The 16418-nt window shown below is 44.0% G+C and overlaps 1 protein-coding gene across 4 annotated transcripts in view; it reads right to left on the reverse strand.

Moving 5' to 3' along the window:
- Window positions 1-16418, reverse strand: part of FTO (FTO alpha-ketoglutarate dependent dioxygenase) — a 373670-nt gene that overhangs the window by 239139 nt on the left and 118113 nt on the right. For all 4 annotated transcript variants that reach the window (XM_059152155.1, XM_059152156.1, XM_059152154.1 and 1 more), the window contains one exon: window positions 12541-13168. In XM_059152155.1, the coding sequence (XP_059008138.1) occupies window positions 12541-13168 (628 nt within the window). The remainder of the gene's footprint in view (window positions 1-12540; window positions 13169-16418) is intronic.

The raw sequence follows: 16418 nt of genomic DNA on the forward strand, positions 1-16418 counted from the left end.
CTCACATTCTCTGTAAAGGACAATATGATGATTCTTACCAAAATTATAAATGCACAAACAGTTTGAACTTTAAGGAATTCCACATTTCCACTTTTAGCAATGTATTCTTAAATTCTTATTTGCAGAGGTTGCAAAATGACTTTTGAGCAAGGCTGTTTAGTGTACCACTGTTTATGAAAGCAAAAGATCAGAAATGACCTAAATAGGGGCACCTGGGTGGCTCAGTCAGTTAAGCATCTGACTCTTGATTCTGGGTCAGATCCTGACCTCAGGGTCATGGGATCAAGCCCCAAGCCAGCCAGTCTCTATGCTGAGCATGTAGCCTGCTTGGGATTCTCTCTCTCACTCCCTTTCCCTTTGCCCTGCTACCCCCGCTGACGTGCATGCATCCATGCCCACGCACTCTCTCTCTTAAAAGAGAGAAAGAAAGATAGGGAGGGAGAAAGAGGAAAGGAAGGGGAAGAGGAAGGGGGGAAGGAAGGAAGCAAGCAATCTAAATATCCATCAATAAGCTTCTGGTTAAATAAATTATGAGATGTCCAGGCAATAAAATACTATGTAGCCACTAAAAGTAATACGCACTGATACAGAACTACCTGAAACATTTTTAAGAGAAAGAAACTGACAGGCTATAATCTGTGTAAAACATACAAACATATACACACAGGTGTTTATATATGTACAGGTAATATTTTAGAAGGATATTCTACTCTAGAAGGATACTCGCAACTGACCTTTCTGGGAGGACAATGTGTCTGGGGTACAGGAGGGCAGAGACACATGAACAAATTGGAAAGTGTGCTCTGCCATGTAGGCAGTCCTACAGGGACTGCCCTATATAAAAACTTGTAAAAGTTCATTTACGAAATATTTATTAAGTACTTACTACATATGAGGCACTGACCTGGGCACTCGGACTCCATCAATGAATGAATCAAAGAGCTTTGCCCCTGGGAAGCTTTCTTTCTAGTGAAGTTATAAATGTTCATCTCTGATGACTAGAAAAAGGAGAGTTTAAATTCCATTAGAAGCTAGACCCAGTCTTTAAGGGGTGGGTTCGTTTTTCCATTTCATCCCCATTTAGGGCCCTGTTCACTGGCACACAGAAGGCATCCAGTTGTACTTAACTGCTTACTTAAAAACAAAATGCTCTGTTGACGCCCATTCACAGTCCTTTCTGAGATAGATGGCAGGAAAAGAAAACTGTTAATTGAAGGGGAATTTAAAAAAAAAAGCAACCCTGCAAATTAAATCAAATAACATAATAAAGCATGAATCTGTTCATTTAGCATAGGTTTTTACAGTAAAGAAGTTTAGGGAGCCTGAGTGGCTCAGTTGGTTAAGCGACTGCCTTCGGCTCAGGTCATGATCCTGGAGGCCCCGGATCAGGTCCCGCATCAGGCTCCCTACTCAGCAGGGAGTCTGCTTCTCCCACTGACCTCTCTCCTCTCATTCTCTCTCTTTCTCTCTCTCTCTCTCTCAAATAAATAATAATAATAAAAAAATCTTAAAAAAAGAAGTAAAGAAGTTTAGAGGAGAGACATGTTTAGTGAAGTTCCAAATGGGTCGAACAGAATTCTTTGAGAAGATCAAATTTGAAAGCCAAGTACGGTCTAGATTCCCAAAGGGTAGAGTAAGGAATGCTGAAGGAAGCCAAGAAGATGTAAAGCTCCCTGTAACACATGGGCAAGGAAGCAGGTTTCACCAAGGGTGTATAATATTCAGGTCATCCACATAAACCAAAAGTACAAGCACCCCAGATGGCCCATCTCCATATATGGAATTCCTAAATCAGAACATGTCACTCTACAATAACTATGCATAAGGGTCAAAGGCAATAAAAGAAGCGGGGAGAGGAAGAAAGCCCCTTTATAATTATTAATTCACATTACTTTGCACAGGTATGGTGGAAAAAAGAAAAACACAACAGACCAGTGTTCTGGGAAATTCAGGGAAGGAACACTACTAAATGACCTTTAAGGACACATCCAACTTTGGATATTCTTCAGCTCTTTAAGATAGAATCTGAAATCTGATATTGCCACAGGGCGCCTGGGTGGCACAATGAGTTAAGCGTCCAACTCCCGGTTTCAGCTCAGGTCATGATCTCCAGACCTGCATCCCTGCATCGGGCTCTACACTCAGAAGGGAGTCTGCCTGAGTTTCTCTCTCCCTCTCACTTTGCCCCTACCACTCTCAACTCTGCTTTCTCTCTCTCTAAAATAATATATAACCTTTAAAATCTGATACCGCCATTTTAAAAGAATCTTACCCTTTTTTTTCCTGTTCGTTATTTCTGATCCGTTTTCTCAAGCATTCTTTAGTTAGGAACAACTTTTAGCAAGTTTTCTTTAAGAATAAAGTCCTACAGTAAAAAGTCTAAAGCCACTTTTCTCCACTAATCCCAAAAACATTTAAAGGAGAACCCTCTAGAACAGGAATGATAAATACCTTACATATCAGAGGACACAACTAACTCACTGGTCATGGCTTTTGTGAGCCCTGGTACAGAATTATCCGGAATTCTCTAAGCTCAAAAGAGACAGTGGTATAATCAATTACTGATATCTGTCATTGGCTCTAGAAGGGGGAGTTAGGCACCAGCAAAACTAAATATTTGCCATTTGCATCTGATGACATTCTCTAGGCATGTCTTACTTATAATACACTTATGCCTGAAAATTCTGGAATTTGCAAAACTAGATCTTAACGACCAGAAAAGAGTGGGCAAAAGGTATACAACTTGACCTGCTCTACGTTTTCTTAACAAAACTAAGTTAGCTGTGAACCGAGAGAAGCTCTTTGCATAATAATACAAAGGTCAAGCTACTCTTGAATTACAAGATCTGGTATCGCTGAGCCAGTGCAGAGCTAATAAACAGCTGTCCCTTGTAGATGAGGCAAGTGCTCTCTGAGAGCGTCTGTCCCCGTCAGCCATTTCCCCGCATTGGCCGAACCTCCTGGCCCCTACAGGCATTTACATCTATGAACTTTGTTCCAGCCCACAGGGAAACTGGGCCTCTTCACCTGCTTACACAAAGTACCTGGAAGACAGTCAGGCCCATCATTTACACACTGTCCAAGGCCGAGCAGCTAAGACACAGATCATAGAGCCCACAAGGTCGAAAATATTCATCATCTGGCCAGCCCCTTACTCAGAAAACCTTTGCCCAGCCCTGCTCTAGAATCCCGGTATTGTCATTTGATAGAAATGTCTACTGCACGTATCAGCAAAGAAGCCAGGCTGAATAAAATAATGATGTCAGGTGACTAATACTAGCATACAACATAATAAAGTCATTAATGCTAAGTTATTTGATAAGCAGATCAACTTAGCAAAAGAATACAGCTCTGCCAAATCGTGTGTTTATATTTGTGATACCCTAGGACTTTCGGTGGGTTCCTTCTGGAGATTCCTACTGACAATGGAGGTAGCAAGTAGCACCAGGAAGAACAGAAATTTTTTTTTTTTTAAAGATTCCATTCACCCACTTGACAGAGATCACAAGTAGGCAGAGAGAGAGGAAGGGAAGCAGGCCCCCCGCCAAGCAGAGAGCCCAACGCGGGACTAAATCCCAGGACCCTGAGATCATAACCCGAGCCAAAGGCAGCAGCTAAACCCACTGAACCACCCAGGCGCCCCAAGAATAGAAATATTTTAAGACGTTTTTTCATATGTCTCTCTCTCTCTCTGGTGAAACCGACTATGAACTTTAAAAACAGTTTCTAAATGACAATGACGAGGAAGCTGTTGTGGTTTCCAGAGAGCGTGGCTGGTGGGCTGGTTGACAACTTTCCCCTCTATCTCCCACCAAACCCCTCGGCCCAATATGGCACCAGTAAAGTCTGGAACGACAGAGACGGTAATTGCAATCAGTGTTTCCTGATGCCGCCCATAAATCCAGCACCTTTGAAATGTGCTCATTAAAATAAGGTTTTCTTGAGGGTTTGTTTCCCTCTTGGGCTGGGTACGGAGAAGGGAGGGAAGCTGTTCATCTGATAAATTTTTTATTGCATAAGTAGAGTGTTGCTCACTTTCTCAATAAAATTAACTTGTAATTATCTAGAGCAACTGCAGTTGATTACTCTTGCCTCGTGTTATTCTGGAAACAAGCAGAGGCAAGAGGCCCCTACTTGCCTTTAAACCTCAGTAACACGGAAAGGACTGTGAGTGTCTCAGGTGTGCCTGATGCATTTCTAGTTCCCACTAACTAAACTGCTAAAGAAGTGAAAGATGTGACAAAATATATAAGAATGCCCAGTTTAAAACACCAACTCCCCCACCCCGATTTCTTTATGTTAGTTTTTGAAGAACAATTAATTCCCATTTGGGAAAAGATAAATGCCATCCAGTATTTTGTTTGTATTTTTTAAGCTGTATGCAACCACTGTCGTATAGGAAACGAAGACAGAAACCTGAGCATGAAGGAAGAGATGACAGTTCCAGTCAAATAAAATACAGTGCTTAAAATTTTGTCCCCTGTTTAATAACATATTCCATTCTGTATGTCAATAATTCCCCTGATGTGTAAATATATGTTCATCGTCACTACACATTAATAGCCCAGTTTCCTATTCCCTATTCCCTTGGCCAAATGCTAAGATTTCTAAGACTCTGGCCTCAGCAATTCTATTCTGTTTCCTGAACCCCATAACCCAGAAGGGCTTCAGCAGCAGGTCCCTTCCTATCTACATCCCAGATCTTGAGGCAGGAGAAACCCAGAAGTTGCAGCTAGTCAGCTGGTATACAAAACCTCATGATGCTTTCTCTGGGTCCTGTGCTAGTCTGTGATATTCCAGGATCTGGGACAGAGAATCTGTTTTGAAAAAAGGTAAAGAGTCAGAAGGGAAAAGGAGAAGGTGTGAGGTTGGGAAGATACCTTCGGGGGGGGGGGTGGCCTAATGGGTGTACAAGAACATAATTAATTCTTTAGAGTTGCAAGTGTATCATGTGAATGACATACTATGTCATACATGACATACATGTCATGCAAAAGAAGAGGCTGGCGGGGTGGGGAGGCAGAAGCCAGGACACTTTGCGAACCACAGTCAGGAATTTAGACTGAGGGCAATGACAGACGTGAAAGACGTTTTCATAGGTCAGATCCTATGATCCAGTTTTTCAGAGTGATCCCTCTGGAAGGCAGACACTTCTGTGTGCAGACCTTGCATAATTTTTCTGGACAGTTTTCCAAAGTTATGGCAAATGGCGTAAGCCAGAGAACATTTAGGAAAGACTCCTGAAGGGCATGTCCCTAAGAAAAGAAGGGTTCGCCAAGGAGAAGCTGTCCTGGGAGATTTCTACAACTTCACCACGCTTTCCTTGATGGGTTGGGAAGAACAAGCAGTCAAGGCCTGCTGCAGACTTAGAGCAAATTCCCTCCCAGTCATTGAGGTATGAATGAATGGTCTCAAGAAATGAATTCAGAGACGTTTGAAGTTGGGGGGGCTACCTAATCAGTCGCAGTTCATAGTCTATAAGAAGAAGCTGGATGCTGCTCTCAGATGTCTCGAAACAAGCAATTCAGGTCAAACATAGTCCCTTGACACAGAGAGATTATAAAATTAATCATAAATGTTCTGGGATTTCAAGAGAAATGTTGCAAACTCTTTCCCAAAAAGTCTAAAGCCTTTCAACACGATGTCTGGCTCTTTCAGCTTTCAGATTAAGCATTAGGGGAAAAAAAAAAAAAAAAAGATATATTCACATATATAGGAGAACCTTATTATATCACGTTTCATGGACTTGGGAGGAAAAAGCAAAAGTGATAAAAGGAGAGAAAAATTGTTCTGGGGGCTCTTGGCTAAAGCTTCAAAACCATTACATTATCTGAAGTAAAATATGAAATGAAAAAAAGGAGCAAAGTTACTTGTCAAATAATACATTCTCCAAACAAGATCTTCTAACAATAGAGCTTGTAACTCTTTGGGCAGCCTCAGGAAAGGACAGGGTGGTAGAGATTTACAAGAAAACATCACATTGTAAATAATGTAAAAAGGTAGAATCAAACTAGATTAATCAAAAAAGGATAATTATTTGTTCATCTAGCTTCAGGCAAAGCTTTACCCAGAGTTCAAGGCACCTGTCCAACACCCAGCTTTTGTCCTTCTCAAAGGCCATAAAAAAGAAAAGGTGTGGCCACAACAGCTGGGGATAGGCATTTAGGGGCCTCGAGAAATTTGCTTGCCCCAAGGGAGGAAAGCAATAGCTCAAGAAGGGCTATGAAGGGAAAGAAACTTGAAACTGACCACACTACTAACTGTTGAAATGAGGTCCACTTTCGGAAGCCAGTGAGACCTCTGGGCTTCCTATTAAATGAGCCAATTCTTTATCTTTTTAAATTAAGCCTGTTTAGCCCAGGTATCTGCTATTTGCAATCAAAAGAATCCTAATTCTAAACATTAGGTATCGTAGTTGCAGAAATCAGTTATTGGACAGTAGCAAGAACATAGATAAATAGCATAAGCCACTCAAAACTAAAAATACTGACTTTAGGCAAAAAATACTCTTCTACCACTATATGCACATACAAAGAAGGATACAAACCACACCTTCAAGGAACTTACAATTCCAATTCATAATTTAAATATGGACAAAACTAATGTTTGGCCTCAGAAGCCAGGACAGTAGTTACTGCTGGGGGAAAAAATACACTGGAAAGAAGCATATCTGGGGTGCTAACATAAATGATGTCATTCAGCAATACAGGATTCAATTGCCCAATTAATGTCCTAGATAATAAAGCTTATTCCACTCCAATCTGTCCTCATCTCTTACTCATCACACAAATACATCGTTAAAAATTCAGCCATTCTTGGGTAAAATATTTTCAAATCACACATGTGTTCAGAGACTGAATGCCTACAATATACAAAGAACTCCAAAAGCTCAACAACTGAAAAAACAACACAATTCAAAAATGGGCAAAAAACTTGAAGAGACAAGGACGCCTAGGTGGTGCAGTTGGTTCAGTGTCTGACTTTTGGTTTCCGCTCAGGTTGTGTTCGTGGGATCGAGCCCCATCGAGCTCCACGCTCAGCACAGAGTCTGCTTGGGACTCTCTCTCCCTCCACCCTCCTCCCCCGAAAATGAATAAATAAATAAATACATACATCTTTAAAAACAAAGAAACCAACAAAACTTGCAGAGACATTTCTCCAAAGAAGATACATGAATGGCCAATGAGCACATGAAACAAAGCTCAACATCATTAATCGTTAGCGATCAACCAAGGGGCAGGATGAAACTACAGGGGATAATTGATATACGTTCACTGTCTTGATCGTGGTCATGGTTTCACAGGTGTGTTAAAACTCAGGAAACTGGGACGCCTGGGTGGCTCAGTTGGTTAAGCAGCTGCCTTCAGCTCAGGTCATGATCCCAGCGTCTTGGGATCGAGTCCCATATCAGGCTCCTTGCTCGGCGGGAAGCCTGCTTCTCCCTCTGCCTCTGCCTGCCATTCTGTCTGCCTGTGCTCGCTCTCTCCCCCTCTCTCTCTCTGATAAATAAATAAAATATTAAAAAATAAAAAAATAAAAAATAAATAAATAAAACTCAGGAAACTAAACTTTGAATATGTACCGTTTGCTGTATGTAAGTTATACCACAATAAAACTACTGAGGGAGCGGGAAGGAAATCAGCCATCCCCTTGTTGGCTGGCCTTCCCTTGACAACTGGGAGATGGCACTGGAGGTCTTCTTTTCTCACCAGCACTGAACACTGCCACTCTTCAGCAGTGAAAAGATGGGTAACATCACGCAAACATTCCTCATCACCTCTGCCTCTTCTAATCTGGCCCCCCTTCTCTGGGTGACGGCAATCGCCTCTTTCTCCTACTGCCAGCGCTGCCTCCCTCCTTCTACTCAAAACTACAATGGCTCCTATTTCATGCCATGGCACAGACAAGCCCAGTACTTGTGTTACAGTACTACTTCTGTAATAGCTTCCGCCCACTCTGCACCCTTAGTCGTTCCTCTCCGTCTTCACTGCTGTTACTCCCCCTCTTCTCACTCAATTCTATCCCTGCTTGCTGCTTCTGAAATATCTCAACATCCCGTTCCATCTCTGGGCCTTCCATATTCCCTCTACCCAGGCTGGTCTCCTCCCGCTCACTCTCTCCTTCCAGGCTTAGCTCAAACGTGACCTTCATAAGGAAGCCTACTCTCCTACTTAAAACTGTACACCCATGCCTCCCCTTCATTTACAACCTTCTTGTTCATTTGTGTTCTCTCTCCTTGCTAAAACATAAGCTCTGTGAGGGCAGGGATTTTTGCTGGTGGCTATAAGCTCAGCATCTAGAAGAGTGCTTGCCAAACAGCAGATGCTTACTCTTCAATGCATAAATACTTCCACAGGGATTAAATGTGACTTAGACCACCAAACGAGTTTTACTGAACAATGTAAGTGACTTCACAAATAACAAACAGGGACGCCTGGGTGGCTCAGTCGGTTGGGCATCCAACTGCTGATTTCAGTTCAGATCATGATCTCGGGGTTATGAGCCCCGAGTCAGTCGGGCTCCACATTGTAGTGGAAAGTCTGGCTTGAGATTTTCTCTCTCTATCCCTCTCCCTCGGCCCCTCCCGACTTTGCTTTCTAAAATAAATAAATAAATCTTTAAAAATACAAAACAAAAAGAACAGCACATGGCATGATACAATGAAGCAAAGTCAAACGAGCTTTGAGACCTCAGACAAGGATGCCGGGAATCATGGGAAAACATTAAATATCACAGCATTTTTAAAAAAAAATTTACGAATGCTCCCAAACTCCTAGCTGCAGTTACCGTCTAACCTTCCAGGCTGTCAAAGATGAGCTAAGGAAGATGAAGCTACTCATTTCAACGTAAAGTCTGGTAACGAATTTTTTGCCTTAAATGAATTCGACTTTTCCTGAGTCAAAGACATGAAATGGGAGTCCTAGAATCTAAGAAAATTATTACGAAGCCCCTGCTTTCAGCAGGACCAGAGAACCGCGTACTCACAACCATGGACTGGCCGCTCTCCCTTTTCCTCCTTCCACCCTCCCTGGGAAATCTGGGAAACGATACGAAGAATCTGCAATACGTGGCCCTAGTGAAAATTCTTAAGAATTGCTTTTCCTAGAAAGACAATGTTGCAGAAAGCGTTTCCTTCCAAATGTACAAAAAACAGTAACCAGTAATTATTTACCTGGTCCTTTTGAAGGTATTCAAGTCAGAGAATAAGGTGTAGGAGTACATTAAACAAGGAGTTGTTCATGTCTTCTCTGATAGAATTTGTGCACATGTGTGTGTATATGTTTGGGGTTTTTTGGTTTTTAAGATCTGAGAGTAACAAGCATTGCCAGCAAAGCCAGCACTGGAAAATCAAATACTCTGCCAATTTACACACGATTCCCTGAAGCCATTCCTGATTAAATGTTGTACCATTTCAATCTTCTTACTGGGGATATCTATTAACTAGCTTTGCTTGTGAAGCCAATGAATTTAGTATATAATTACACGTATCCTATACAAATTACTTCTCAATGACCTCTACTCACAGAAATAAACCAAAGAGGGATGACTGGCTCATTATAAATCTACAGAAAGATTTCAATGGGAAAAGGTATTGAGAGCAAAGTCCTGAAGGATCTTAAGCTTCACCTGAATTTAATTTCAGCAGGAAGTAATCTCGTCTGTTCTGAACTCCCAATGCATTTTACGTGAACTCCTGTGGCATGTCACACTTCCTTGTCCCTAGGGAACTCCGTGACCTTGGACACGTCACTGCCGTTCTCCCTACCGGAGTGTCTTCATCTATAAAATGAGATGCTTGAACAAGATGATTTCCAAAAAGTCTCTTTCCAGGTCTCACATTTCCTGATGGCTCAATTACAATCACAGGAGCACACTTTACCTGTCCTTTCAAGGCAAGAAGGGCATTCGGTTTACCTCGGGAGCCTCCCTACTGTCTAGAACAGCCAACTGAACTTCCCTCAGCAATTGCTTGGCAAACATGTTCAGAGACTCAGAAAACAGCACCGTGGTCTGAAATTCCCATTCTCTTTGCCAGCTTTAAGCCGTTCCTAAGCCCGACCATAATTTTTAACCCATATGGCTCTCTTCGAGGCTACCTTTACCATACCTCTGGCAGGATTACAAGGAGGCTAGGGAGGTAAACCTATCACTTGTCAAAAAGTTTCAAGGCACTTGCTTTGGAAATTATCTGACTCAATGTCACACACACAACTGGAGACCCAGAAAGAGGTTCCATTTCACAGAATAAGCTTATCTAATGCATTCCAACCCCGAGAGCATGTGTAGGAAGCTACAAGCAGATGTTGCAGGGGAAGAGAAGAGAGGTGGCAGGCAGAGGGCAGAGAATACTCGACCTGCTACAGCAAGAGCAAGGAGAACATTCCCCTCAACTTTCCAGAAGTGGGTATTTTAAAAACCCAAATGCCAGAGGGAGCCATGCTGCAAGAATAGGAAAATCTGCTCATAAGGCAGTTAGCCTTAACTGTTAGAACTCTGAAGCCAGAATGTCTGGGTTCGAATCCCACCTCTGCTGATTACTAGCTACATACCCATGGAAAAGTTAATCATCCCTTTGTGCCTCAGTGCTCTCATCTGTAAAATGAGGAAATAGCAGTAGTGATGGACAGGGCTGTTATAAAAAGAAAGCAGGTTAATACGTGTAAATGCTTACATCAACACCCCGCACAGAATAAGTGCTCAATAAATGAGACCCCCCCCCCAGCACTGCACTTACTATTATTAGATAGAGTTCTGGGATTCTCTGGGATTTGTTCTAAGAGAACAAAGGAATCCTGCTGCTCTTATGGATTCTAATTCCTCAGTTCCTCCTCCCGATGACAGTTGCAAGGATAAACTTTTATGTGTTTATGTATACTTGTATACTTTATCAGTCCTAACTACTCCCGACCACAGAAAGCATTCATTCAAAATTTAAATTCCTTTCTGAACGATATTCTAGGTTTCAAAAAAGACTCGATCACCCACGCTCTGGGAGTACAAAAGGACTATTAAACTGTAGGGCTAAGAGGAGGTGGGAGCACAAAGACATCTTTGTCATGGTTTGAGCTATCACATACCACGGCCTCAACGGCCTTGGCTTCAGAGAGCTGCCTCCTTCAGAAGGAAACTAACAAACGGGATCCATTGTTCCTTCCCACCAGAGTTCTTGGATGTGATCGTTCTTAAATCCCTGGCAACGCCTTAGTAAAGATCAGAGGATCTCAGTTCTTTCCATTAGGACAGCATCAAATCCCCTTCAAGCAATTTTCTCAGGTCAGCATCATTATTTGAGGTGCCAGGGAAACTGGCGAAATCTCCAACTGCTAAACTAGTTCCTTGTTCCGGGCCGAAGACGTGAGGTAAAGCTAGAAGATATTTTAGCTGTCCTGAGGAAATGTCGGAGGTGGGGAAATGGGAAGAAATGTAAAGAGAATCATGAAAACTTCTTTTTAAAAACCCCTTTCATAAAGCAGTCATTTTCATAAACAAAAAGCATACAAAGCGATAATGACCTCCAATTAAAAAACCGTTTTTCAGAAGGCACAGACCCTCCAAAGCTCCAGTTCGTTCCCTGATGGGATGTCTAGAACTCTGGTTTTCCAAGCATCTTTCAATAAACAGGTAGAAGAGATAAAGAGACAACAAAGCTAATACTGGTGTCTTGTATTTCTCTGTCAAATGATCAGGCAAAGAACAAAGTCAGCAATGGTCATGCGCGCCCTGGATTGGCTCAACTGTCTCTTTATACCCCGGGGCTGAAAAACAATGGAGACCCTAAACACACAGAAATGGAACAAAAGACGGAGAAAAGTTCCAGGACGCCACAAAAAAGGTAGCCTCTGATCTCTGTTCCAAGGGGGCCAAATTTCAGAAACTTCAAGAACAAGTTAACCCACAGCACCTCTTTTAGGTCTAAAACTGCAGAGCTGATTTGGGGGGGGGGGGGGGGGGGACGGAGGCTGGAGCGTTTCTTAAAAACAGGCAACTGTCTGCTTACAGAACCCACTTCGACTGTTTCTGGCAAGGAAGGACAGTAGTCAAATCTCTGTGAAGCCAAGAACAAGTCTGTATTTGACAAATCACTCCCATCAAGACAGTGATGTCAACCACAATAGAGTATTTTGGCAAGGCTGGAAATGTGCACCTGTGGGAACCTGGAAAGATTTGACAGATTTTTTGTTTTCCCAGCCCTTTATCAGCAAGTTAATTATAGCAACTGTACAGTGTACGCCGAGCTGTACGGAGAGGCAGCTGTGTGAAACCAAGACGTGGCTCTCCCGGGCAATGAGAAAGATGAAGTGACAGCAGTGCTTACACTCGGAAATATTCGATGGGAGCCCAGTGTGGCAATGAGCGAGGTAAGAGCGCTAGATGAGAAAGACGTGCACTCTGCAGATACCTGGGGGTGGCAAACTGAGAAAGGACACGCGACACCCTTGCACGTGTACACACACTCTCACACACGCACACACACGTGCACACACACACACACATGCCTCTGGAGCCTCCAGGGCTGCGTGTCCCCGGAGTGCACTGTACCTTCTTCGCAGCTGTAGCTGTACACGGCCACCGCCGAGCGTTCTACCAGATTCTCGTCGTGGTGCCAGCTCACGGCCATCTTCCCCATGCCGAAGTAAGGCTCCTCCTTCAGGTAGGGCATTTTCTGGGGATCCATGAAATTCAACAAAGTGACGTTGTAGGCGGCTCTGTTCTTCATGTCCAGCTCATCCTGCCCGTCAAAGGACCCCATCCCGACCCTGGGGAAGTCTGGACCTATGCACACGGGCACGGCATCGATGTTGGCTTTCTCCTTGCATGCGAGTTCTTCCAAAGCCTGGACCGTCTCTGTCTGCAGGTAGTCGTTGAGCTTAAGGAAGGTCTGACAGGCGGCCCCGATGTCCGGCTCGTCGTACTTGGGGCTTGTGCCCTTCACCGGCCAGGGCACCGTGAACAGCCTGGTGTTGAGGTACTTGTAGGTATAGCCAGGGTTGCCGATGAGGATGCGCGACACGGGCGTGAGCAGGTCTTTGCCCTGGATCCTGACCAGGTCCCGAAAGAAGCAGCCGTGCTTGTGCAGCGTGAGGAAGGCTTCCTGCACCTCCTTGTGAAGCTCCTCGGGGACGCTGCCCGCCTCGCGGAGAATCAGTTTCGGGTACTTCAGCTGCCACTGAAACAAAACCGAAGCAAGAAGAGGGGTTCAGGGGCGCCTGGGTGGCTGAGTGGGTGAAAGCCTCTGCCTTCAGCTCAGGTCATGTCTGTATCAGGCTCTATGCTTGGGGGGAGCCTGCTTCCCCCTCTCTCTCTGCCTGCCTCTCTGCCTAACTATGATCTCTGTCAGTCAAATAAATAAATAAAATCTTAAGAAAAAAAAAAAAGAGGGGCTCATGGAGTGCTGGGAGTTTATCATTTCCAGAACTGTGATGCTCTGTCAGCATTTCGGAGGGGAGAAAAACAAACAAACAAACAAACAACCGGCAGGTAACATTTCTGAACAGGACCCGTATCTCTCCAGCCTCACATGTTAGGTCATGTGACACAAAGGCCATTGACCATGCGGTCAAGATTTTCAAGTGCCAGCTCAAGGGATTCATCTTTACTATAAACAAAATAATAATCATTTGTGCTCTGATCTGCCCGGCTCCGTCTACAGCCACTTCTCCCTGCCATCAGTCTTCCAAACGCTGGCCCTCCAGACACCCCAAGTTTACTAATTAATGGCTTACTGCCTATTTATTAAGTGCTTACTAAGGGCCGGGTATTATTCTAACTGATTTAGACACATGGACTCATTTGCCACTCACAGCCTTGTGTGATGGTACTGTTACTGTCTCCGGTTGCTACAGGAGAATCTGGAAGCACGGAGACATTGTAAACACTTGCCCAAAGTCTAGTGTTGGTACCCAGTGGAACTGGGCTTTGAAGCCTCTGGGCTTGAGTCTGGTTCCAGGGCGGGAGTTCTAAACCACAAGATCGCCCTGCCTCCCAATCAACAACGAACTTCTATCTCCTCTGATACTTTCCCTGAAGGAGAAGTCACTTCTCATTGGGAATTAGTTACCAAATCCCATGAACACTAGAGCGTGGAGAATTTTGCTTACAACAATAATACGAGTGCCCAGAATGTATTCAGTAAATGTTGAATGAATGAGTGCATAAAGGGGGTGGTCCACTGCGATTGAGAAAGCTGTGATCATTCTATTGGTGTCACTGGAGGAGAATACTGTCAGATGGTCCCTCCTCTAATATGGAAACACAGATTTCTTGCCAAAGTGGCAATAAATTCTTCATTACCTGTTCAGCCACCACTTCTGTCTCCTAGGACTTATGAACGGGTGACAAGCCAGAGTTCCCTGATTCTGCACAATGAAATGGACTTTTTTTTTTTTTTAACCAAAGCACAGGATTTTACCTTTTACCCTTGTAAAGTTTAATCTGATCGGTACCTCCACAGTCCTGTACAGCCCACCATTTTTTAAGACTCGTTCCTTCTATATCTTCATTCAATGATTACCGTTTATATGATAAACAAGGCAAGACTATTTATTCCTCCATACATTTATTTTCCATTCAATGTATGTCTCCAGAGTACCCACCAAACATGAGACAGAGATAAGGTTCCTGCCCTCACAGAGCCTTCTACCAGATCAGGTAATAAATAAGGAAAAGCGATCTCAAATTGCATTAAGTACTAGGACAGAAACAAACCAGCAAGAAATATGTCACAGATGAGGGAAGACTCTCTAAGGACTTGGCATTTAAGCTGGGATCTTCAGGAAAAGGAGGTGCTAGCCATGTGACAAGCTGGGGAGAAAGTTTCCTGGGAAAGGGACAAAAAAACCACAAAGTGGCTGAGGAGAGAGACCAGACTATTCTAGAAACATAAAGAAGGCCTGTTTTACTAGAGCAAAAGAGCCAAAGGCAGAGTGACACGTAGTGAGGTTGAAGGGAAGGCAGAGCTGGACCACACAGAGCCTGGCAGGTCAAAGCAGGGAATTGGGATTTGACTCGAAGTGTGCTACAGGAACCAAGGGGAGAAGAGTAATTCGATTTACATTTTATAAAAATCACTCTTAAGTTACGATACCGGGCACAGACTGGAAAGAGCCAAATGTGAAAGCAGAAATCCTGTCAGGTGCTATTAGAATCTCTGAGAAGAAAAGCGACAATGGTCCATATCTGAGACAGAGATAAATGGAAAGGTGAAATACGTATTTTATAGGCAGAGCACAGGCAGTGCTTAACCGCTTAACTTGAGTGCTTCACTCAACGTGAAGGCAAAGAAAAGAAAGCAGTTCTGGATGATTCTCAGGTTTTTGGATTTAATCACTGAATAAACAGCTTACCATTTTTTTTTTTTTGAGATTTATCTATCTATTGGAGAGAGAGAGAGAGAATGTGTGGATGCACGAGGAGGAGGGGCAGAGGGTGAGGGTCTCAAGCAAACTCCATGCTAAGTGCAGAGTCCGAGATCATGACCAGAGCCGAAACCAAGAGCTGGACACTTAACCAACTGCGCCACCCAAGCACTCCTCCATTTTTTTTTAAATAAGAAAGACTAGGATAAAACAGGGCTGCTAGTGGAAGAATTGGAAGGAATGAGGAGCTCCATTTTGGAGCTGTAACCATTAAAATACCTACGAAATCTTCAGGTGGAAGCACAGGGGGAGGTGGAGGAGGCACTGCACAGACACACCTGGAAATCCAGGTGGCAGGTGTCAGCACACCTGTGGGTTTGTATGTTTTTGTTTTTGAAAGATTTTATTTATTTATTTATTTGATGGAGAGAGATGACAAGCAGGCAGAGAGGCAGGCAGAAGGGGGAGCCCAACGAGGGGGGCAAAGAGTCTCCCTGCTGAACAGAGAGCCCGACGTGAGGCTCAATCCCAGGACCCTGAGATGGTGACCTGAGCCGGAGGCAGAGGCTTATTAACACACTGAGCCACCCAAGCGCCCCACACAGCTGTGGTTTTTAAAGACCTAAAAATGAATGGGCCCTCCCAGGGAAATCGTGTGAACCCAGAAGGGGGCCGACGGCCATTTCCTGAGTCACAGAGGAAAGGAGCAGAGATCTCTGAGGGAGAAAACTAGGAGAGTACTAATGCAGGAGTCACAAGACAGGGGCACTTCAAGAAGGATGGAGTAGGCGACCGCCCCTGGGAGGCCACGTGAGATGAGGACAGACACGCTCCCCGAGATGTGGCAGCGTGGACATCACTGATGACCATGACAAGAGCCATTTCAGCAGAGTGGGGGCGATGAGAGTCTCAGATGAGAGTCAGCTGCAGACGGCATGACAGAGCAGCAGCAGAGGCGCCGTGTTCTGAATGTCTGTCTCGGGCGTCACGCTCCAAAGGGGAACAGAAAAACGCAGCTGTCGATGAAGGCCGATACCGGATTGGGGGACCATCTTCAGCGCT

This window comes from Mustela lutreola, chromosome 16 (genome assembly GCF_030435805.1).
Source record: "Mustela lutreola isolate mMusLut2 chromosome 16, mMusLut2.pri, whole genome shotgun sequence".
NCBI lineage: Eukaryota > Metazoa > Chordata > Mammalia > Carnivora > Mustelidae > Mustela > Mustela lutreola.